This window comes from Gymnoscopelus braueri, assembly GCF_963280865.1.
Source record: "Gymnoscopelus braueri genome assembly, chromosome: 23".
Taxonomy (NCBI): domain Eukaryota; kingdom Metazoa; phylum Chordata; class Actinopteri; order Myctophiformes; family Myctophidae; genus Gymnoscopelus; species Gymnoscopelus braueri.
This window is the reverse complement of record NC_137625.1, coordinates 42,108,320-42,132,692: the sequence shown is the minus strand read 5'-3', so window position 1 is coordinate 42,132,692 and position 24,373 is coordinate 42,108,320. Positions and strand designations below refer to the sequence as shown.

General features: G+C 41.3%; 1 protein-coding gene across 2 annotated transcripts; it reads left to right on the top strand.

The window, feature by feature from the left end:
• The first annotated feature begins 3,222 nt into the window (after positions 1–3,222).
• On the top strand, positions 3,223–23,992 carry LOC308079363 (calcium-independent phospholipase A2-gamma-like). 2 transcript variants are annotated; one of them, XM_080420816.1, is made up of 13 exons: positions 3,223–3,292; positions 9,613–10,124; positions 10,606–10,822; positions 11,344–11,604; positions 13,013–13,272; positions 13,654–13,803; positions 15,140–15,291; positions 17,634–17,728; positions 18,455–18,626; positions 19,580–19,637; positions 21,530–21,724; positions 22,950–23,145; positions 23,620–23,992. In XM_080420816.1, exons 2-13 carry the CDS (start codon positions 9,831–9,833, stop codon positions 23,892–23,894), a joined length of 2,325 nt encoding a protein of 774 aa, XP_080276942.1. In that variant the 5' UTR covers positions 3,223–3,292; positions 9,613–9,830; the 3' UTR covers positions 23,895–23,992. The 2 variants fall into 2 exon arrangements, with proteins under 2 accessions (XP_080276942.1, XP_080276941.1); XM_080420815.1 differs by having other exon boundaries at positions 11,344–11,607.
• The last annotated feature ends 381 nt before the right edge of the window (positions 23,993–24,373 follow it).

Genomic DNA, 24,373 nt, shown 5'->3' with positions numbered 1-24,373 from the left:
TATGGCTTCTGACCCAGTGCAATACCTGACAAATTTTGGAGAGGCAGACACCTTGACCGAACAAGACGCAGCGTTGGCAGAGAAGTACTTGGTACGTGTCTGGGCAAGGGCCAGGTCAAGTACAACAGCCAAGACATTTGATGACCTCAGGGTAGAAAATTATACTAGTGCCAGTGCTGGAATTGATGCTCTCCCTCCCACAAGTAGTGTGATCAGAGGACACATCCAAAGAGGTGCCTTTCTGGTGCATAGGGCTTGCCACCTGCTTTCGACAGCCAAGGAACCCGAGGCAAGACTAGCACCAATGGAACATGGGTGGGAGGAGCACTTTGGCACACTCCTGCCATCAAAGTGTCTGAAGGCCTTACCACCAAGTCTGCTCACAGTATGCAAGTGTGCAGGCAAGTGTGACACTCGCCGATGTGGGTGCCGTGCTGCAGGAGTTCCGTGCATCATATTCTGCCATGGAAAAATTGAAAATCCCTCCTGTAAAAATCCATCACACTAACCTGCATGCACACATATGGTGCACCTTGAGAGAATTTATCTGATTTTGTGTTTTATTTTGTATATCATTTTGTAGGTCTATATCACTTTTATTTGCTCATTTCAACACCCTATTAGGTCACATTAGGTCAATTAAGGTCAAAATCACCCAAAATGGTCATAACAATATCAGAAATGAATTCCCCACCCCATAATTAGTCCAAATGGAAGTATTGCATGTGTATATACACTCAGAAACAAAAAAGTTGGATTTTATTCATAGCCGATGGCGGCCATATTTGATTTGGCCATTGCGCCATTCGTGGCACTATGGCGGACGAGCACCTCATTGATTTTTCATGTCTAGGTACCCATTGACTCAGTTCAAGTGAGAAACTCCCCTCACACCAAGTTGCGAACGGGTCTACAGGCCAGGTACTGGATTAAATACAACAAAATAACATCTTCCATGAGAAAGGGTCAAGAAAAAAGGGGTTGTGCAGGTGAGAAACCATGCAAGGGCTTATAGATCGTATTGTATTCTATTACATTACACAGCATCATTGTATTAACACAAAGTTAGAGAGTAAACAAAACAAGAAATAAAAATCAATTTTAACATTACTACTGTAATGTAGATGGCTGTTTGATTTGCTACCCACGTCGGTGTTCTGTTTATTTATTTGTTTTCTTTTAAAGTCTGATACTAGGTGGAAATATGCATTCCATAATGTGACACCTCTGTATGTGACACAAAACTGCCCCCTAGTGGTGTAACATCTGGGTTCATGTAGAAGATTTGCCTGTCTGGTGTATTATGGAGCTTGGAGTTTGAGTGGAAGTATTGTTGGAAGTGATTTGTGAGGTTGGCACTCTGGAAATTAATTTTATATAACATATAGTGAACTGTTGAATATTAGTTTATAACAGGTTATGTGTCACATTGTGACAACTATTCATCTCTGCTGTTCTATAGAATATTAGTTTATGTGTCACACTCACACAGTGATAGTAAACTGTTAATCTCTCTCAGAGCAAACCTTTAAAAGAGAAACTGTATCTCTCCCCGGGACCCAAACTAGTGAAAATAATAGCCCATCTACAAGCTCACAACAACATCAGTTTATTTGAGGGCATACAGGCCCTCAAAAAACGTTAGAACAGCAAAGGTCAAGTGGCCTTTCCCCTAAAATGATGAGGTACTTCTATACAACTCAGTGGAGTTCTGACAATCTGTCCTGCATAATATGTGGTGACGGTGTTGACATGTGACCCAGTCGCCAATGAGGCGTCTATGTCAGTGGTTCTCAAACCTATTAATTTCAAGGACCCCCAGCTTGATACACATTAGTCCACGGACCCCCATTTGATACCATCTCTGGGACGACAATATATTCTATACTATAAGAACCTAACTCAGGGAGTGTACAAAATGGAACCAAATGGACCCGCAATGGTCCATTTGGTTCCATGTACACTCTCAGAGTTACAGCCCGGTAACTCCTCGAGGACCCCTGGGGGTCCCCGGACCCCAGTTTGAGAACCACTGGTCTATGTTTTTATGTCTATGCCGGCATATACAGTATGTGTATGACCTCCACACATCCCTCTGGGCCATGGGAAAAATGTTGGTTAGAAACAGCTCTTTACTAGTTACTATACTCATTACTAGTTTACTAGTTACTAGTTTACTATAGGCAACAAGTGGTTGAATGCATGCAGATTCAATTTAGTCATTTTTTACTAAATGTCAAAAGTGTTCATGTTTTCCAGTGGATTTTAATATTTCAATAGTTTACAGATTGACAGACAGAACGCCATTGATTGACAGGTAGACAGTCACACTCATTGCAGAGGTAGGCCTACGTCACTTCACAAAAATCTATTTGGTTAAATTGTGAAACTTCCCCTTGAGTGATGCTGTGAACTCTGGCTACAATATCACCTGCAATTGAATAACAACTTTTCCACAAGTTAATATTGTTGATTGTTGTGATTATTAAGCTGAAATAGAGATTCATACATCTACTGATTTTGAGCTAAATATTGTCTTTATAATCATCTGAGCTTAAACTTTGATATCAGACTAAACACTTAATTTAAAAAAAATAGTTATTGTATAGGTGTATCAATCAGCACTTAAGTGCACCATTCTCATTAGTTCTTTTTATTTGGCAAGCGTCTCTTCAAAATGTAAAGGCAGGCCAAACTGTTACAATGCAGCCTATAGGAAAATAAGAAACAAGGAATTGTTGAATAAAATGCAGTTACATTCAAATCAAGCTTATTGGCTTAGACAGAAGGCAGAACAGGCTTCAAAGCATTGTTTTATGTGCCTTATTGTCTGGATGTGGTTTATGTGAAAAAAAGATATCTTCACTGATTATGCATGTCCCTCTAATATCCTCTAGATGGCAGCAAAGTCTTCGTGCAAAGAATGGCAACAACAGCAACCTGACTTCAACTAAAAGCAGTGGTTCTCAAACCTTTTTTTAATTTCAAGGACCCACATAACTGAGAGTGTAACAAATGGAACCAAATTTGGAATCCCGTTAGGGAACTCCGAGGGTCCCCGGACTTCCACCATGGCTCTCTCATTGACTCCAATGTAATCCACGACTGCACCAATTTGTCTCCCACAGCCGCTAAAAATGACGTAGATGTCTGTACCTTCTTTTTAAGTACCCTGCTTCGGGACCAAGGAAGCTAAATGATGTCACTTCCTCTATATTTCCTGTTATCATGTCTGGTAGAACAGCAACGTCTCCCTGAATGAAACAGATCAATAAAGAACACTTCATTAACGGTAAGATGACAGCATCCTTTATTTAGTTAATTGCGTTGAATGGTTAAATATGATGATACAGTATTGTTGCGTTAGTGGTTACCATGGTTACCAGTCCGTTTGTGAACGAACGGGTCAGCTTGGCTACCATTATTATTCACCCTGCCTGTACCACGGTGTCGGAAAGTAACAGATCTACAAGCTATCGACGCGTTGATAGCTTGTAGGTCTGTTCTTTTCTGACAGATCAGAAGTCCAGATCTGTCCTTTTCTGACAGATAAGAACTACAGATCTGTTCATTTCTGACAGATAAGAACAACAGATCTGTTCTTTTCTGACAGATAAAAACTACAGATCTATCCTTTTCTGACAGATAAGAACTACAGATCTGTCCTTTTCTGACAGATAAGAACTACAGATCTGTTCTTTTCTGACATAAGAACTACAGATCTGTTCTTTTCTGACAGATAAGAACTACAGATCTGTCCTTTTCTGACCGATCAGTAGCTTGTAGATCTGTCCTTTTCTGACCGATCAGTAGCTTGTAGATCTGTCATTTTCTGACCGATCAATAGCTTGTAGATCTGTAATTTTCTGACCGATCAGTAGCTTGTAGATCTGTTATTTTCTGACTGATCAGTAGCTTGTAGATCTGTCCTTTTCTGACCGATCAGTAGCTTGTAGATCTGTCATTTTCTGACCGACAGTAGCTTGTAGATCTGTTCTTTTCTGACCAATCTGTAGCTTGTAGATCTGTTCTTTTCTGACCGATCAGTAGGCTAGCGGCCATAGCTGAGTGGTTAGTGAGCCCGCCTGGGGAGCCAGAGGCCCTGGCTGTCCCAAGTACGATTCCAGGCCAGGTGTTGATGTGTGTCCCTGAGCAAGACTCTTAACCCCTAATTTCTCCCCGGTTGCCAATGGAGCTTGTAGATCTGCTATTTTCAAAAAGATCTTGAAAAGAAAAAGTGGAATAACATTTGGAATATATAATTCTGATGGGGGTCTGCGGCAAATGTTTGAGGACTGTTAAATCAATAATAAAATAAAATAAAACAACTACACTTAAAGCCAAGCCCAAAGTAACCGCAACCACCAATATTTACAAGCAACTTTACAGGAAAAAACAAGGCCAAAGTTGCTTATAATAATTATTTTTTGACACCTCGTCGTTATTTTCCGTGGCATTCTGTTCGGTTTCGGTGACGACATGGCGTTGTGCTCGCTCCAGCACCGCGCTCACCAGCTCCTCTGCCCCCGAACTCTGGTTCGACGGAGGGCGATCTTCTTCTCCCATTGACGTCTTCTGATTCAAATCATTTTGAGTGTGTGTGTCTGTCTGTCTGTCTATATATAGATATAGATATAGATATAGATATAGATATAGATAAAAAATAATAATAACTGACTTTAGATCTGTTCTTTTCTGACTGATCAGTAGCGGCCATAGCTGAGTGGTTAGTGAGCCCGCCTGGGGAGCCAGAGGCCATGGTTGTCCCAGGTACGATTCCAGGCCAGCAATGTGTCGATGTGTGTCCCTGAGCAAGACTCTTAACCCCTAATTGCTCCCCAGTCGCCAATGGAGGGAGAAGGCTGCCCACTGCTCCTAGTTGTTATAGGAGGGGTAAAAAGCAGAGGAAGAATTTCACCTGTGTGCATAAATATACATAATGTGACAAACAAAGACACCCCAAAGGAATGGGGACTATTCTATTGTATTCTTCTTCTTTTCTGACCGATCAGAAGTCCAGGGCGGCTCGCACCAGAGCCTTGCTCTCGATCACGTCCCGCAGCCACTTCTCTCTGAACCGGCTCCTCCTCCTCGGCCCCGCCGTGACCGTGTGCACCAGCCGGTTCGATTCCACCACGAAGCGCACCTCCACGGGCACATCCCGGGCTCTGGCCTGCCGGGAGACCTTTGGGTCGATTGATTACTTTATTAGACAGAAATGATGTAAACAGCACGAGGTACTACAGTCACAGACATTTGCTAAAAGGACAACAAAATAAAATGTATGTATTCAATTCATCAACATAGCATAAAAAAGAATAACACCAAACTGCAATAGCATCAACAAATATAAAACACTATACAGAGTAGAAAGGGGGGGGGGGTTGTTGGCAGTGAATCTGGGCACCTCGATTTAAAATTGGCTATTTTGTTCAAAATGTAAAAATATATATATTCATATTTGAAAAATGTTCTTAAGTAAAGTATACATGATTAGAAAATGCTTAAACATTCGTCAATTAAGTTCTAATATTTCTACAATTGCTACAAAACCTGGGACCCCCCCCCAAGGACCCCTGGGGGTCCCAACGCTTTACATTACTTAAAGGGTAAGACCACTTTAGTAGAGGTTTGGGTTGTGTAGTTACCTTGCCATGATGTAACTCCAAAGGTGGGCAAGAAATCAAAAATAATTGCTCCATTGATTAGAAATTGATAATTCAAAATATGCTCCTCATTGACTTACATTGTACGGTCAAACAGCTCTCAAAGTCACTCTTTTAGCACATAAATGAACACAAACAAAGCTGATTCAGACAATATAGAATATCACCAAACCCAGTAGTGTTTGTTTTTTTAATAAAAATGTCAACTTCCTGTTGATTTTACTATTTGAAGATCTGGATCCGGATCCGCCGATCCAGTCCAGGTTTTCTACTTATTAAAAATGGCAAAATCAACAGGAAGTTGACATTTTTATTTAAAAAAAAAATAGTACTGGGTTTGGTGATGCTCTATATTGTCTGAATCAACTTTGTTTGCGTTCGTTTTTGTGCTAAAAGAGTGACTTTGAGAGCAGTTTTACCGTACAATGTAAGTCATTGAGGAGCATATTTTGAATTATCAATTCCTAATCAATGGAGCAATTATTTTTTATTTCTTGCCCACCTTTGGAGTTACATCATGGCAAGGTAACTACACAACCCAAACCTCTACCAAAGTGGTCTTACCCTTTAAGACCATTTTTCAAACATTACATTTTATAACATTTTTGGGGACAAAATAGCCAATTTTACATCTAGGTGCCCAGATGTGCCCAAGTGGCCACCTATCCCGTATCCGGTGGGTTTACCTCCACGACGAAGTGGACGCAGGCGCTCGCCTCGGGGACGGGCGTCCGGCTCGTCGGCACGCTCCAGCGGAGCCGGTAGTGGTGCAGGCTGCGGTGCCGATCCGGCTCCTCGGTGGTCCGGAGGAAGTCGAGGCTGGACAGCCAGCCGCCCCTCCTGTCCGGACCCCCTCCCACCTCCTCCCAGCAGGTCCGGACGTACTCCTCGATCTGCCTCTTGCCCAGGTCGACGGTGAAGTCGCCGCAGGCGGCCCAGGCGATGTTCTTTGTCACCTCCTCCTCCTCCTCGTCGCTTTCTGGGGCGGAGATCGGTTCGGTTTCGATGTTTTTTGTCACCGTATCCTCGTTTTCTGGGCACTGTTGCCAGATTTTGTGAGAGAAATAAGCAGCCAGGTATATGAAAACAAGTCCAAAAGAAGCGACTAGGCTACATGAGCACTTTAAACCTATACATACAGTACATTGGCTATTTGAAAATAGCAGATCTACAAGCTCACAACGCGTCGCATTTGCGACGCGTTGTGAGCTTGTATATCTGCTATTTTCAAAAAGATCTTGAAAAGAAAAAGTGAAATAACATTTGGAATATATTTGGGGAAAGAAATTCTGATGGGGGTCTGCGGCAAATGTTTGACGACTGTTAAATCAATGATAAAATAAAATAAAACCACTACACTTAAAACCAAGCCCAAAGTAACCGCAACCACCAATATTTACAAGCAACTTTACAGGAGAAAACGAGCCCAAAGTCGCTTATAATAGTAATTTATTTTTTTTGTCACCTCGTCGTTATTTTCCGGGGCATTCTGTTCGGTTTCGGTGACGACATGGCGTTGCGCTCGCACCAGCACGGCGCTCACCAGCTCCTCTGCTCCCGAACTCAGGTTCGACGGAGGTCGATCTTCTTCTTCCATTGACTTCATCTGATTCAAATAATTTTGAGGGTGTATATATATATATATATATATATATATATATATATATATATATATATATTATAATAAAAACTGACTTTTATCTTCTTTTCGTGGCCTGCTGTGTTGATACAGATGGGTGTCGAGATAGTTCAAGTTTTAAAAGTGTAATTTTGAGAGCAGGTCGTCAAGAGGAAGTGTTGTGTATTGTTTGAGAGGTTGCCACTGGCAACTTCTCAAACAATACACCACTTCCTCTTGACGATGGTAGCCACTGGCAACCTCTCAAACAATACACGACACTTCCTCTTGACGATGGTAGCCACTGGCAACCTCTCAAACAATACACAACACTTCCTCTTGACGACCTGCTCTCAAAATTTGTAGTCTACCGTTTTAGGTAGTTTGTTCGGCCCACGGATAAAATATTGAATTGGAGGTAACAAAATCAATCACAGAATGTAGACCTTTTTGGAAGCATTTTGGTGAATCTTGAATTTAATACTTTAATGATATTAATAATAATATAAAACTGCTTTTGTCTCTGTACAGGCCAATTTGCACATACATTTACATTTTCCTCAGTATTTAACCCATCCCATCCCAAGTATTAGTATCAGACAGTGAACGCTCGCTATGAGTGTCATATGGCACCGGTGCAGAAACGGCATAGTCATTTTGTATTTTAATCCATTCAAGCCGGGAACGCATATACAGTATGTGTCATTTTAGATTTTTAGCTATAACCATTATTTTATACTTTGGGCTATTCAAAAATAGCATATCTACAAGCTCGTAGCGCGGCAATTGGTGCTGCACTATGAGTGTTTTTTAAAACTCAAATCTTTGCTTCTGGGTATTCTACAAATGTCTTATAAATACTAACAGTTAAACAAATTAATAAAAAAAATCCATCTAAAAATATTTTGTTCCAGGGACCACCAGAAGCAAAGATTTGTGTTAAAAATGTATATACCGTATATAAAAAGATTTGCACAGATTTTCACGATTTCTTTTTTTCAAAAATAGCAGATCTACAAGCTCATAGCGCGGCACCGAGAGTACTGCTCTTTGAGCTTGTATATCTGCTATTTTTGAATAGCCAAGGAAATCTTAAAATGAGACAGATGCGTACCCGGATTGAATGGGCTCAAACAAAATGCCAGACGCCAGAGGGTTAATACAGCCGGCGCTCCAGGAGCAGTTAAGGGGTTAAGTGTCTTGCTCAGGGACACTTCAGCACATAGACGGGGGATCGGGGTATGAGCCGTTGACCTTCTGTTTCTCAGATGACCTCTAACCACTCAGCTATGTACTGCCGGAACTAGGGCTGGGCTGGGCAATATATCAACATTCTATTCTGTGATATGACAGTGAGGCTGTTATTGTCTGAGATTGCTTTGGATATTAGTGGCATAAGATGTTAGCCTGGTTCCAGACCATAGACCCCGCCAACTCTCTGAGTGGACCGCTCCTCTTGGTCTGGTGTCATAATGTGAGACTATGGCTTTTCACGGTCGAAGAAAAACCTGTCAAATCAGAGTCGGAGGTGGGAGTGGTCTAACGACAAGCCAATCAGCGAATATCTGCTAAAACAAGCTGTGCGATGACGTCAGATGTAGGCGGCTCCGTGGATCTCTTGTGATTGGTTTAGGGAAATTTGAATCCCCTCCCCCTGGTAATCGCGGACACTGCAGCCAATGTCAGACTGAAGCTCCACGCAGCTTCAGGCTGATAATCAGGCTAATAAGATGTCCCATCGCGACACATTGTGAGCTTGTAGGCCCGCTATTTGTACTATTTTAGAAATTATTAAAAACTTTTCACCCATAATGACATGCCCAAAATAGGGATAGATTATTAATTGTAAATGAATTATAGTTATTGTATAATTGATAGTTTTTGCCAGACCCAAGGGGTCGGGCTTACATGAGGCTTTGTATCTGTTTCGTCCATACATGGGCAGGGGTCATTTGTCCTCCGGCCCCAGCCAAAAAAAAGTTTGTGACGTCCCCTTTCGTCACGAACTATTCATGACATCATGAACCGTTAATGTTATAAAGTGGTTTGTAGGTGTGTTACATACTAGGACTTCATTTTGGGTCTGGCAGAACCAGGTCTCCTGGTCTTGTTTTTTAATAATTGATTAAACGTCTATGATGCCACGTCTATGACGTCAATCATCTCCATATTTGGGCAACATTTTTGGCAGCCCAATCTGACCTCAATTGTTTGCGTCCCATTGTGGTGATTTTTGCCTGCAAGAATCCTGCTGTCAATATTCTATCTGTCACTACCTCCTGCCATTATTCCTCCCTGAGATTAATACTTTTTTTCATGCATTTTCAGTTGCAGATCTAATAAGCTGTCACCCACGACCCACGAAGTGGAAACAGCCCATTGGATTGGAACCCCTACTATATCCCATGGCAGGGTGCATGGTGTCAGACTCAGAATGGCACATTACCTCACACAACCACCACAAGCCTAGACTCTAAAGGCCACAACCACGCTGACACAACACTCTTTAACCTGCATACTGGTGTTCCATGTGAGGCAGCCAACGCATGTCTCGGATCTGGACCACGCTCGACAGCTTCACTAAGGCGGTCGGCAGTGCGGGCCTCATCGCCAAGATCTCGAGCCGCCTCAAGCCCGGTGGTGGTGCCGTGGCAGGTGCCAGCTGTGTAAAAAAGGTTCCGGAACTTCCGGCGGTCAAAGCAGAGCCTGTAGCCGCGAGCGAAACGGCTCTGACCACGACATTGGCCGCCACCGCTGCCAGTGAAACCGCCATGAAACCTCCAGAAGAAGAAGAGCAGAAGGGAGCGATAGAAGAAGAGTCAGAGCAGCCGTCACCGCAGGTCAGTGGTGGAAAGTGACTGAGTACATTTACTCAAGTACTGTACTTAAGTACAATTTTGAGGTATTTGTACTTTACTTGAGTATTTCCAATACTTTTACTTCTACTCCACTTCATCTCGGAGGCAAATATTGTACTTTTACTCCAGTACAATTGTTTGAAAACTTTAGCTACTTTAGTTATCTAGATTTTGATTATTATTACAAAACATACATTAACCACTTCAGCCCTATATACATTTCGGCCATTTGAAAGTAGCCGATCTACAAGCTCACAATGCGTCGCATCGCGACGCATTGTGAGCTATTTTCAAAAGATTTTTATACACTTGAAAACTTGTGAAATGGGACATTCTGCATAATGAGTACTTTCTACTTTTGGTACTTCAAGTACATTATGATACCATTACTTTTGTACTCAAGTAAATTTAGAATTCCGGACCTTCATTTGTAACTGAGTATTTTTTTCCACCACTGCTGCAGGTCACAGAGAGGCCTTTCGTTGTCGCCAGGAAGCCCAAACCTAGCTTGGCGTCGGCGGCGAGCGCGTCCGCCGCGAGCACCTCTTCCACCGTGGCGAAACAGACTCTGCAGCTGTTCCACCCGGCAGCTCTGTCCGCCAACATGGACGAGACCTACAACGCGCTGGCCCAGCACGTTAACAGTCACTTCAACGTCGGCCCACAGACACAGGGGGATGGTAGGCCTGTCACAATTATTACATAATCGTCAGATTCTTTCTGCATAATCATCATAATCATCTCCATGTTGAATTTTTTTCACACATTTTCAAATATAAAAAATTGCAGAAATAGCTGATCTGCAAGCTTACAACGTGTCACGAAGTTAGCTATAGCTACTGTATTTCTGCTATTTTCAAATGTAAAAAAATATTAAACATTTATTTCTTTTTTTCTTTTTTTCAATTATGGTTTACATGATCACATAATTTCTTTTTCTTTTTTTACATATTCCATAAATGAGCAGTTAGAAGATAAATCTTAATATATCTTAAATATCTTGAATATGTTTCTTTGTATACTTAAGTTATTTGTCATATCTGGCCTGTGCAATTTTTGATTTCAAAGCCCTAGAAGGCAAACAGAAATGTATTTTGTATTCATTATGTTCCAACGTCCCATGTCAAACACACAATTAAATCGTTAATCGCAATTATTTGCGTGACAATTAATCGTCGATTTAAATGTGTAACCGTGACAGCCCGAGGGGATGACGGCGACTACAGGTTGCAGCAGTGCAGCGCAGAGAAAAGCCCCGCCGCCGATGAGCCTGTCCTTAAACGAGGCCCTCCCGCTACCAGAGAGCACGTCCCCGTGTTGGTGCCCGTTGCGGAGGCCAAGTCTGTGGAAATCGCCACTACTACCTCTCCTGCTCTCGCTCCCCCTCCTACTACCCCTGAAAACACCAGCCCTCCTCCCACGCCGATGCCTTCTCCGGATTCACCCGTCACCGAGAGTGCAGGTAGTAGTAGTAGTGTATATTTTGGTCATTAAAAGCATATCAATACAAAGCCTTCATTTGTTGTCATCATCGAAAACATAGACCCAAAAAGGTGTAGGCTGAAGCCTTAGTTTATTGTGTCTACCCTTTTAACCTTTGAATAACTATCAAGAACTATGTAAGAAACTATACAACAAAACAAACAACAACAAAAAATAACAAAGACAACAACAAACTAATACAACACACAAGCAAACGAGAAAAACTAAACAAAACAAACACACAAAGACAAAAAAACAACACAAACATATATATAAAACAACAACAAATCACTTGGATTTTTAGAACAGAAAAAAAAAGAAAACAAGTAACAGAAACAAACCTTCTGGTTTTCTAATATCGTCACCTTGCTAAACTAATGGCTGATATTTTTGCCTAAGTCAGCTCCTCATGACACTGGCCACCTCTGGTAAAATCGCCCATCTCCTAATTGAAAAGGATCATGCTGTTCACTCCCCTTTTAGTATAATGGCCTAACTCCCTAGTGTGACTTAGGCCAAAATAGGCCTTTTTTTTGGCCTAAGTCACATGGTTTTGTGACTTAGGCCAAATTATTTACTGATATAGGCCATTCAAAAAAAATGGCCTATTTAAATCTATTTAAATCTCTTACGTTACATAACTGACAGACAGTATTATTTCTATTTAAATAGTCATACTTTGTTATAAACATTTTGGGTGAAATGATTAAGAAATATCATATAGTTTTGTTTTGGATCAGTTTTTTATTTTTTCTGAAAAACTTAAAAAAATGACAGGCCATTAGTTTAGCAAGGCGACGATATATAATATCAGTCAAGTATATTCCATGTAATAGTAAAATAATATGGCATATAATATATATACTTAAAGGTAGGGTAAGTGATATTTTTTGCTTAAAAACTAAACGTTTTTTGTTAAAAGGATAAAGTGCTATATTGTGATAGTAATCATTGCTATAGAGTGTTTGTTCAGTAACAGGGGTCTCCATGTCTCTGCAGCTCTTTGATAAACAGAAAATACATTTTCAGGTACAGTAGGTGACAACATTTCAGCCAATCAGGAGAGAGTACCCATTTATCGGCTTAACTTTTGTAGTGTTCCAGTTCACATTGTGTCTGCTCATTTCTTTGTGTCATCACTTCCAATTTCACTTGTTTAATCTGTATCCTGTCTGAGTTCTCCATCCTGATTGGATAAAATTGGTATGGTATTGGCATAGCGCTATGAGCTTGTAGATCTGCAATTTTTTTAAATCTTGAAAAAATATTTTTCCGATTAAAAAAAAAAAAAAAAAAACGGTTAGGATTTAGAAAACATTTTTAAGAATCGCCTCAGGACTTAATGGGTTAAATAAAATACATATCATACTAATGTTCTATATTTATAGGTGCGACTGTCCCCGTGCCCGTTACCTCCCCGAAGAAAGGCTTCTCGCACTACCTCTCCGACCCTCGGCCCAGCGTCCAAGCCTTTGTCGCCAAGTTCAGGGGGGAGCCGAAGAGCGGCGCGGTCGCCGAGAAGGACAAACCTCCGTTGCCTGCCTTGGAAGAATCTGCGTCGGCCAAGGCTGTGGAGAAGAAGACGGAGAGCGAGGAGGACAAGGCGGAGGACAAGGCCAAGAAACTGCTGCTGTCCCAAAGAGAGAAGGTATAGAGGCCAGATGTTCAAAAGACTCACCAATAGGCTAAAGGCTGAGAAATGTCCATACGGTAGTTGTGTTTTACTTTAACCCATTAAAACCGCGAAAGCATCTGTGTAATTTTATATTTTAACCACTTTAACCATTATTTTATACTTTGGCTATTCAAGAATAGCAGATCTACAAGCTCACAGCGCGTCACTTAGTGCCGCGTTGCGAGCTTGTAGTTCTGCTATTTTTGACAAATTGTGAAAACTCAAAACTCAAATCTTTGCTTCTGGAGGTTCCTGGTACAAAATATTTTGAATATTTTGAAAATAGCAGATCTACAAGCTCACAATGCGTCGCCCCTTGTATCACTCCTTGTATCTGGCATGTTCCTCATCCAGATCATCGCCAGAGTGAGTGTAGACAACAGGACCAGAGCGCTGGTGAAGGGCCTGCAGAGAGTCAATGACCTCAAGCTCCTCACCAGCAGAGTGGAGGAACTCGGCTACCATCTGCTGGAGTTCCCAGAGACTCGAGGAGTCGCCATCAAGGTTAGTGTGTGTCTGTGTTCTGTTCTCACCAATGCGCCTACTAGCTGCAGGGGTGGGCAACTTTGATGATGGAGAGGGCCACTATGTTTCCACACTCAGGGCCACATTGCAGACACGTCTTATCTACGTATTTTAACTTTTTTTCGTAAATTAATGCCGTACTTCGTCATTCTAGTATGTCACACAAAATTAGCAAGCATAGTTTTTTTTACTTTGACTTTTTTTGCTACTTTCCCAGATTCTTTTGGGGTATTTTGGAATTGGAATCCTGAAGAGTTACATTTTTATTTAATTTCAAATGCATTTGGTTATACATACAGTAAGTTAAATTTAAGAACTTAAATACAAATACATTGGACATAAAAAAAAGTCATTAAACTATTAATATAGACGGGTCATGATTTCATGTTTGGAATTGTAACAGCTGAAATCAGTATATCAGTATTCCAATAGAAACCTGCGGGCCGGAATAAGTGAAGGTGAGGGGCCGCATGTGGCCCCCGGGCCGCCAGTTGCCCGGCGTTGCTTACCAAGAACTGATCTTCAAGATGCGACACGTTAGCTCGAAGATCTGTTCTATTCGTGCAAGCAACGCTGTGGTGTTATGCAGTATAAGTTGATCTCAACTGTACTTCAAACGTCAAGACTATCATTTATGGCTGTTTGACTTTGTACCTCTTCTACCATTGTGTAAGAGTATAGCTGTCGGCCACTTGTCTCAGATAACTCACTTTGGATAATCTTACATTTTGTCGCTGTCAGGCTGAAACCTTTTATCTCCTGTATTTCATCATTTTTTTTAATGTTTTTTTCCTAAATCAATGTCCTATTTTATACTTTGTCATATGAAAGTGTTGCACACAAGTAGGGAAAATAGCTTGACCTACAACAAGCTTGCAGATCTGACTTTTTTATTTTATTTTTGGGGGGGACATTTTCGCCCACGTGCCCAAAATTTTGAAAAATCGTGAAAATGTGTGCAAATCTTAAACATTTATAACTCAAATCTTTGCTACTGGGGGTCCCTGGAACACAATATTGAGATATGTTTTATTTTGTATACTTTTAATTTATATATTTTTTTCAAAAAACTGTTGAAAAAAATGGCCTCAGGTCTTAATGGGTTAACAAGAGCTTGTGACTAGATAATAACTATATAATAACTACATCCATTGCAACACAGTTTATCTTTATTCTTTAATTTCCTGAAGAGTAACGGGGGTTGGACGGCGACGATTTGCTTGTTTACAGACCCTTCTGAGCACATTTGTGAAAATGATCCTTCCTTTTGTTGCCTGTTCTCCTACCCGTCACATTGTCCATGCCTAACCTCCAGGAGAACGTGCTGCCCTGCCTCCTGCGTCTCAGGCAGGCCAGGGACCCTCCGCTCCAGGCCGCCGTCAGAGAAGCCCTGTCCCTGGTGGGCTACAACGACCCTGTCAAAGGCAGGGGGATACGGGTGCTGGCTATAGACGGAGGAGGAACACGGTAAAAACTCCCAATGCTTCATATCGAAACCTCCTATCTCTATATTTTAACTTTTCATGTTTTTTTTCAGTAAATTAACCCGTAAACCCTTTAACTGCGTATATACTACTAAATATATATACTGATTATATACTACTAAATAAGGCCCAGACTGCCAGCGATTTTCTTACCCTTTTAAGTAGTCACAGAATAATTATCTCCAGTATGATCAATCCCCTGATGGTTGCTAATCACGGAGGGTTTCACTGTGCTTCCGCAAAAAAAGAAAACGTCATCGCGACCTCCCGTTCGCTTGTTATCCGCTGTTAACACATCGGGTGCCAAAGCCGTAAAATTACGTGTTTTCAAAGAGTAGCGCTTTGGTGCCGAAACCGTAAAATTACGAGTCATCAGTCTTTTTTTTTTTTTTTTTTTTTTTGGGGTTTTTTTCCACAAGGGGGAATTCACCCATGAACACTCTAAGAAGTAAGGGACAAATGGATCACCGTGCCAAAAAATCTGGCTCCCATCCGCTTCCATTCTATCTCCTTGCTAAAAACCTCTGTATCTCCTTAACTTTTTACAGTGGGCAAAACGAGTCATTCTCGATGCGCGATCGCTCCGCAATGGTGACTCGCATGAGACATGTTGTCGTTCCAGGCTTTAGCCAGGACCATCCATTGCCGTGCACGCATGCATTGTTTACGTGCGTGTGCTCGCCATGGAGTCCACCGCTCTAAACAGCGCACCGTTGCAGACGGTGAGATTTCTGGCACCGAACGTAATCTGTTATTATAAAATTCTGGCACCCGATGTGTTAAAAATAGCATCTCTTGCCAAAAATACATAGTAAAACACAGGAGCCGAGATACCGATTATTTCCCAAATAAATTAACCAGGAAGTACATCTTCGGATCGTGTTATCTCCTGGTTCTGAGGGGGGAAAAGAGTTAAAAAATCATTTTTTATCAATAAAACAAAACAAACTTGACTTTCTCGTCCATGGCATGGCAAATAAATAGCAGATCTACAAGCTTATAGCGCGGCACTCGGTGCCGCGCTATGAGCTTGTAGATCTGCTATTTTTGAATAGCCAAAGAAATCTAAAATGACAGTGATGCGTTCCCGGTCTTAATGGATTAATGCTCTACTTGATCCTACTACAGTGTCACACAAAAGTATTAAAACAAATAGCAGATCTACAAGCTCAAAAGTGACTCAAAAGTGCTCAACAATGTCCATCCCCTCAACCAATGAAAAACGACCTATTGGAGAATTTGGTGGAACCCCACCTCCCTCTCAAACTCTAGACAACAGGATTGCAATTGTTTTTGTTTTTAGCTTGTAGATCTGCTATATACCTTTTTTCTTTTTTTAATCCCCAAAATTAACAGCTTTGGACATAGTGAGGTTTCCACGTGTTTCCAGATCTTGAATTTGGGAAAGTGCCTAGAAAGTAGTATTGTTCCCTTATACTAAACTCACTGTTTTTAAATATATTTAGAGATTTGTGTTATGAAGAAGTAAGAGCTATCTAAAGTGTGTCGAACATTAGTCACCTCGCCTGTATTGAACACCGCACAATAGAGCACCGAAGTGTGACGTAATTTACACATCCTACCTGGGTCGCGGTCCCCCCCCCCCCCGTTCTGAATTCCCATAGACGTGTTTAATATCGTGTCAAATAAGAACTGTGTTCCAAAAATAAACAAATGACCCCGGCGGTTTGACTCTTATGGATATGAAGCATCAACTGACGGTGAGAAAACGTTAATGTTACTTCCGACGAATTAGTTAAATTTTCGCTAGAAACGGACTGTTTCAAATATGAGTGACTGACTATCATAAACGAAACATAACCTCCTCCCTGACAATATTGCAGAGACAGTTTGTTTATTTTTGGACCACAATTCTTATATGAGACGATTCTAAGATGACCCAATGTTATTCTCCTTAGAGAAATTTTACGAACCAGTGGATGAACGAGTGACGTCAGGACTTCTGTGCTCTATACAGGGTTGCCAGATCTGCTTATTATAATTTCCCTGCCACATTTTATTTGAAAATAGCCGATCTACAAGCTCACAACGCGTCGCATCGCGACGCGTTGTGAGCTTGTAGATCTGCTATTTTCAAATAGCTGATGTATATGTTAAAGTGCTCATGTGGCCCATAGTCGCTTCTTTTGGGCTGGTTTTCCTAGACCTGGTTCCTTGTTTCTCTCACAGAATCTGGCAACACTGGCTCTATACACAATAAAATGAGTTTGATAAAAAGCGCTCATAGCGATAAAACGTTCTCATTGGTGTGGTGACTGTGGACGCTCACTGCTCTTTAACCTGTTTTTGGATGTTGGTTTGCAGAGGACTGGTGGCCCTGCAGGCTCTCGATAAGCTGCAGAAACTGACAGGGAAGCCCATCTACCAGCTGTTTGACTACATCTGTGGTGTCAGCACAGGTATGGAAGCCTTTTGATTTTGCAGCCCTCTTAGATTGACTCCATATGGACTGGAGACAACATAAGAACGGAATCCACTCTGGTCAGGCAAGGGATCCAGGATTTTTATTCGTTCAAGTTTTTGTTCATGATTGTTTCATTATTATTATTTTATAAACAGTGAAAATAGCCGATCTACAAGCTCACAAAGCGTAGCATCGGGCCACTTTATGAGCTTGTAGATCTGCTATTTTCACCACTGCTGTGTGGCATTCATTTACTAAACAACATAATAATTCATAATTGACATCCCCAAAGTGAATTTTAAGCCTTCCAGTCCCTCCATTAATTCATTCAATGACTCATTATAAAAATAAATTACTGTAAGTCCAGCTAATTTCCTTTGCGACTCCCTCCCTCACAGACCAGTGTTAAAGTTATAGTGTGAATAGAATGCCCAAAGAGATCGGAGTTAAAAATGAATGTTCGCTTCAATATATATATATATATATATATATATATATATATATAAATATATATATATATATATATATATATATATATATTCAAAGATTTGCACCAATTTTTCACGATATAAAAAAAAAAGCAGATCTACAAGCTCATAACTATATGGCTTGTATATCTGCTATTTTTGAATAGCCAAATACATCTTAATCATGTCTGCTACAGCTTACACACTCTCTGTCTGTCTGTCTGTCTGTCTGTCTGTCTGTCTGTCTCTCTCAGGTGCCATCCTGGCCTTCATGCTGGGCGTGTTCCAGATCCCCCTGGACGAGTGTGAGGAGATGTACCTGAAGTTGGGTTCGGACGTCTTCAAGCAGAACGTCATCGTGGGAACGATGAAGATGGGCTGGAACCACGCCTTCTACAACAGCGAGATCTGGGAGAACCTCCTCAAGTCAGTCTGCCCTCCAACTCTGTGTCTAACCCTGTCCTGCTTTTATTGTTGTCTTTCCCTCCATTCTTTACTTCTTTCTGTGACTCCCTCCATCCGTCCTACCTTTTTAGCTAACCTGTCTTTGTTTTTCCTTCCTTTTGACCCTCTGTCCTTCCTACCTTCCTTCTTTACCACCTTCTTTGCTTTCCTTCTTGATTGATCCAACCCAGAGGTGGAAAGTAACTAAGTATATTTACTCAAGTACTATACTTAAGTACAATCTTTTGAGGAATTTTTACTTTACTGGAGTATATCCAAATTACTGTACTTTTACTTCTACTCCACTACATCTCAGAGGCAAATATTGTACTTTTACTCCACTACAATTATTTGAAAACCTTAGTTAGTTACTTTGTAGATATAAATGATTACATTATGACACATACATTAACCACTTTAGCCCTATTTTATACCTAGGCATCTTGAAAATAGCCGATCTACAAGCTCACTAATTATTAAAGTTTTCAAACATTAATACTTTTACTTTTGGTACTTTAAGTACATTTTGATACCAATACTTTTGTACTTTTACTCAAGTAAATTTTGAATTCCGGACTTTTACTTGTAACAGAGTACTTCCACGTTGCAGTATTGATACTTTTACTTAAGTAAAACATTTGAGTACCTTTTCCACCACTGATCCAATCCAATATTCTATTTTGGTTTATTTTTCAATAATGACTACCTCATTGTACTTTATCCCATACTGTACATAACAAAATAACAAAATAAATCAGACAGTGTAGCGCTGTGCGTTTTATTGCCTTTTAATAAAGTGCAGTTGTGTGATTCAACTCTTTCTACACTCTTCCTTCACTCATTATTTCCATCCCTATATTAGAAACGGCTCTCCTAATTCCAAAGGGAGTGGTGAAATGAAATTAGTTTTAACTTTATCTATGTATTTTTCCCAGGGAGAGAATGGGTGAGAGGCTCATGGTTGAGAGCGTCCGGGATCCAATGTGTCCTAAAGTAAGTCCCAGCATAAAATATGTACTGTATATGATGCATATATCAGTTCATGTCTTTATCTCTATTTTATATTATTCAGTGTTTCCCCTATATGCAGTGTTTCCCCTATAATTTTGCACTACCAGTACACTTCATATACAGTTACACATTTTGTGAGAAAAGCACAGACAGACAGACAGACAGACAGACAGACAGACAGACAGACAGACAGACAGACAGACAGACAGACAGACAGACAGACAGACAGACAGACAGACAGACAGACAGACAGAGCGGATAGTTACAGTGAGTTAAAAATGTTCGCTTTAAAATAATATAAATATATTAATTTGCACACATTTTCTCGATTTTTCAAAAATAGCAGATCTACAAGCTCATAGCGCGGCACTCTGTGCCGCGCTATGAGCTTGTAGATCTGCTATTTTTGAATAGCCAAAGTGTAAAATAATGCATTTTTAGCTCAAATCTAAAAGTGACACAGATGCGTTCCAGGTCTTAATGGGTTAATGGAAATAATAATAATATTATGTTAATATTCTCAGCACCTCTTTATGGGTCAATTAACTTACCTGATCATCTCAGCATGTTAAATCAAGTTACAACACACACCAGTAAATCTCAAAGACACCGGATTTCTTATTATGAATGCAAAAGGAAAAAGATACATCGATGTATCTATTATATTGATATTCACCATCACTGCTACAACTTTATCCTAGGGGAAACACTGTTATTTGAGGGGTTTTTTATTATTAGATTTCATTCTGTCCCTGAGAAGCACTTTGTGACGTGATCTTTTTCTTCTCGTCATAAATGCAGTGTCACTGTAAGCCATATTGTGAAGAAATCCCATCAACGATTGTTAAAACGTTGAAGCTGTAATAGAGTTGTTCTCACATTTCCTGCTCAGGCGAATAAGGTAGTGAAGGCAGCATAAAAAATCATTGGTCTGGATCTGCCGAGCATCTGTGATATTTATAACACTACATTCTAAGGATTGGTCTGAAAATAATCAGGGACCCCTCTCACCCAGCAAATGCACTTTTTGTCCCACTTCTTCTGGACAACGGTTACAAAGTAGAGCAGAACGTCTCGTTTCTGTAACGGCACATATCCTGAGGCAGTGAGGACCCTTAACTCGTTTTGAGCTATAACCAAAACTATAGTTTATACTTTGGGCTATTCAAAAATAGGAGATCTACAAGCTCATAACGCGGCACCAAGTGCCTCGCTACGAGCTTGTAGATCTGCTATTTTTGAACAATCGTGAACATTTGTGCAAATCTTTGAATATATATATATGTATTTTGAAACAACATTTTTAACTCAAATATTTGCTTCTGGCGGGGGTCCCTGGAACAACATATTTTGATGGGGGTTGGCAGGCCAAAACCATATCTTTTTGGGGGTCCTTTACCTGAAAATGTTTGAGAACCACTGATATAGCAACATTAGTTAAAAAAAGAAGGGGGGAAAAGCATTTAGGAATACATTTGTAAAGATTTGCACAAATTGTCATGATTTTTCAAAAACAGCAGATCTACAAGCTCATAGCGCGGCACTCTGTGCCACGCTATGAGCTTGTATATCTGCTATTTTTTTAATAGCCAAATAAATCTTAAAATGACACAGATGCGTTCCCGGTCTTAATGGGTTAACACCCCGTCATCAGTTCAAAACATTAACTGAACTTGTTTTTTATTTTTAATGCATTTTGTTGGAGAATCTTTTATATATATTTGCGCACTGTGGCGTAGCTATTTGTATTGCATTGTCTTGTCTCCCGTGCTCACAGAGCAAATCAAATTCAAATCAATTCTTGAATCTAGTCTTCATGACTAACCGTGGCCTATCGTGTTACTCTGATGTGCTGTACGGCATCTGTCCACCAGGTGTCAGCGGTGAGCACCCTAGTGAACAGGGGTCTTCCTCTGAAGGCCTACGTGTTCAGGAACTACAGGTTGCTGCCGGGGGTGAGGTCCCACTACCTGGGAGACTGCAACCACAAGATGTGGGAGGCCATCCGGGCGTCGTCTGCCGCCCCGGGTTACTTCCAGGAGTTTGTGCTGGGGAAAGACCTCCACCAGGTAGGAGATTATATCCACATGTTGTAGGACAGGTGCACAGTGTTTATTTAACACTGAGGGTGTACAAATGGAACCAAATGGACCCTTGCGGGTCCATTTGGTTCCATTTGTACACCCTCAGTGTTACACATCCATAAGGGTCCTATTTAGTTCCAGTGGGGGAAAGTAACTAAGTACAATTTTGAGGTATTTTTTACTTTACTGGAATATTTCCACTTGTACTTTTACTTTTACTCCACTACATCTCAGAGGCAAATATTGTACTTTTACTCCACTGCAATTATATGAAAACTTTAGTTACTAGTTACTTTGTAGATTTTTATTACAAAACATACATTACCCACTTCAGCCCTATATATACATCTCGGCCATTTGAAAATGGCCGAGATTGTGTTTTACTTAATGATAAGTAAAACATTTGAGTACTTTTTCCACCACTATTTAGTTCCCATCTGTACAATAATTAAATGAACAAATAGGATTTTACTTTGTAATGTTTCACTGTCAACGTTCTGTTCACCTTCTCACTGTGTAAGTCAGTGGTTGTTTTATACCTGGAATCGTTCAACATACAACCTTTTTTTTCTCGGGAAATGATTCATTCTTTCAAGAACTCTGACTGGGAATTCAAACAGTCCGTCTCGCACTCAATGAATAATACGTCATGAAAAAAGTTCAGATGGTCTCGTTGGAAACATCAGCATATCGCAGCAGGCACTCCACTTGAAAATAAGCATAATGAAGCCTGGTTGTAGTAATCTGTCTGGTCTGTCTGAAGTGTGGCAGAAGTCATCGGGTTCCTCAGGCGTGCGCTGGATTATTCGTCTACTGACAGTTCATGATTCTTGGCCCAGGTGGCATCCACCATGCACAATATTTATATATTAAACATATTATTATTTACAATATTAGGCTGTTGATGATACCATGATTACAATGTTAAGTATTACTACTCCCGATTTGAACTGCACAAACGAACAGTAAATCATGAATGTAAAATGCCAACCCAAATGAAGCCATTAACCCATTAAGACCGGGAAGGGAACGCGTCTGTGTCATTTTAAGATGTTTTTGGCTATTCAAAAATAGCAGATCAAGCTCATAGTGCGGCACAGAGTGAATGCAAGGCTATCGATTTCAGGGGCTGGAGCCAGGCTAGGTGTTCCCTGTACATGAAGAAATGAATAACATCCTTACCTTCTCCCTCTCATTTCCTCTCCTCTAGGACGGAGGTCTACTGATCAACAACCCCACGGCGTTGGCCATCCATGAGTGTAAGTGCCTGTGGCCCAACACTCCCGTGCAGTGTGTGGTGTCTCTGGGAACCGGGCGCCACGAGACGGCCGGCAAGAACAGTGTCACCTACACCAGCCTGAAGACCAAGCTCACCAACGTCATCAGCAGTGCTACCGACACCGAAGGTGATGCCTGGTTTATTTATGATTTCAAACTTTTTCATGTCAAGGACCCCCAAAATGATATGTATTTGGCCGCAGACCCCCATCTCAAATATTTTGTTCCAGGGACCCCCCAGAAGCAAAGATTTTAGTTCAAAATGTTTGCTTAAAAAAATATATATATATATTAAGATATGCACACATTTTCAAGATAAAAATAAATAAATAGCAGATCTACAAGCTCATAGCGCGGCACTTAAGTAGTTAAAATGATTGTGGCGCTACGTTAACTCATTTTGCTGGGGACCCCCTGGTACACCCCCCCGAAGGACCACTGGTGGTCCCCGGACCACTGGTTGAGAACAACTGTTATAGATGATCTGGAGGGGAAAAAAGCTTTCAAAAGTGATATTATACACAAACTTCAATCCAACCTATGTCCCACCCATCTCCTCCACCCCATCCCCCCCCCCCTTCCCCCACCCACCCCCCTTCCAGAGGTGCACACCATGCTGGACGCCCTGCTGCCCCCCGACACCTACTTCCGCTTCAACCCCTACATGAGCGAGGAGGTGCCGCTGGACGAGAGCCGGCCCGAGCGCCTCGCCTACCTGAAGGGCGAGGGCGAGCGCTACCTGGAGCGCAACGACGCCAAGCTGAGGAAGGCGGCCGGCGTGCTGAGCCAGGAGAAGAGCGCCATCCAGCGGCTGGCCGAGTGGGCCAAGCTCAAGGCCGACATGTACGAGGGCCTCCCCTTCTCTTCCAAGCTGTAGCTAGCTTAAGCTAGCTAGCTAGCTCCTCCGCCTCCGCCAAAAGGCCCCGCCCCCCACTCGCAACCTCTCAGTTCTCGCGCTGCAGTCTTCTCGGCGCCGACAGGAAATGGAAGCTATTTTAAGCCATTAAGACCGGCGAACGCATCCGCGTCGTTTTATAGATTTCTTTTGCTATTAAAAAAATTGCAGATCTACAAGCTCATGGCGCGGCACCGAGTGCCGCGTCATGGGCTTATAGATCTAAAATGTTTGTGGAAATGTGTGGAAAATCTTGGAATACATATTTTTTTAGGCCAACATTTTTAACTAAAATCTTTGCTTCTGGGGATTCTTCAAATGTCTTCTGCTAACAGTTTAAAAAAAAACATATGTTGCTATAATATCAGTGGTTCTCAAACTTTTTCATGTCAAGAAAAGTTTATGTATTTGGCCGCGGACCCCCATCTCAAAATATGTTGTTCCAGGGACCCCCAGAAGCA

What these genes read in the sequence shown, in the direction of transcription:
- LOC308079363 (XM_080420815.1), top strand. Translation starts at nt 9,831, where the DNA reads ATGTCTCGGATCTGGACCACGCTCGACAGCTTCACTAAGGCGGTCGGC. An exon ending in ATCTGGGAGAACCTCCTCAA is followed by an intron (nt 18,627 to 19,579) that starts GTCAGTCTGCCC and finishes TATTTTTCCCAG; the next exon opens with GGAGAGAATGGGTGAGAGGC. An exon ending in CAGTGCTACCGACACCGAAG is followed by an intron (nt 23,146 to 23,619) that starts GTGATGCCTGGT and finishes CCCCCCTTCCAG; the next exon opens with AGGTGCACACCATGCTGGAC.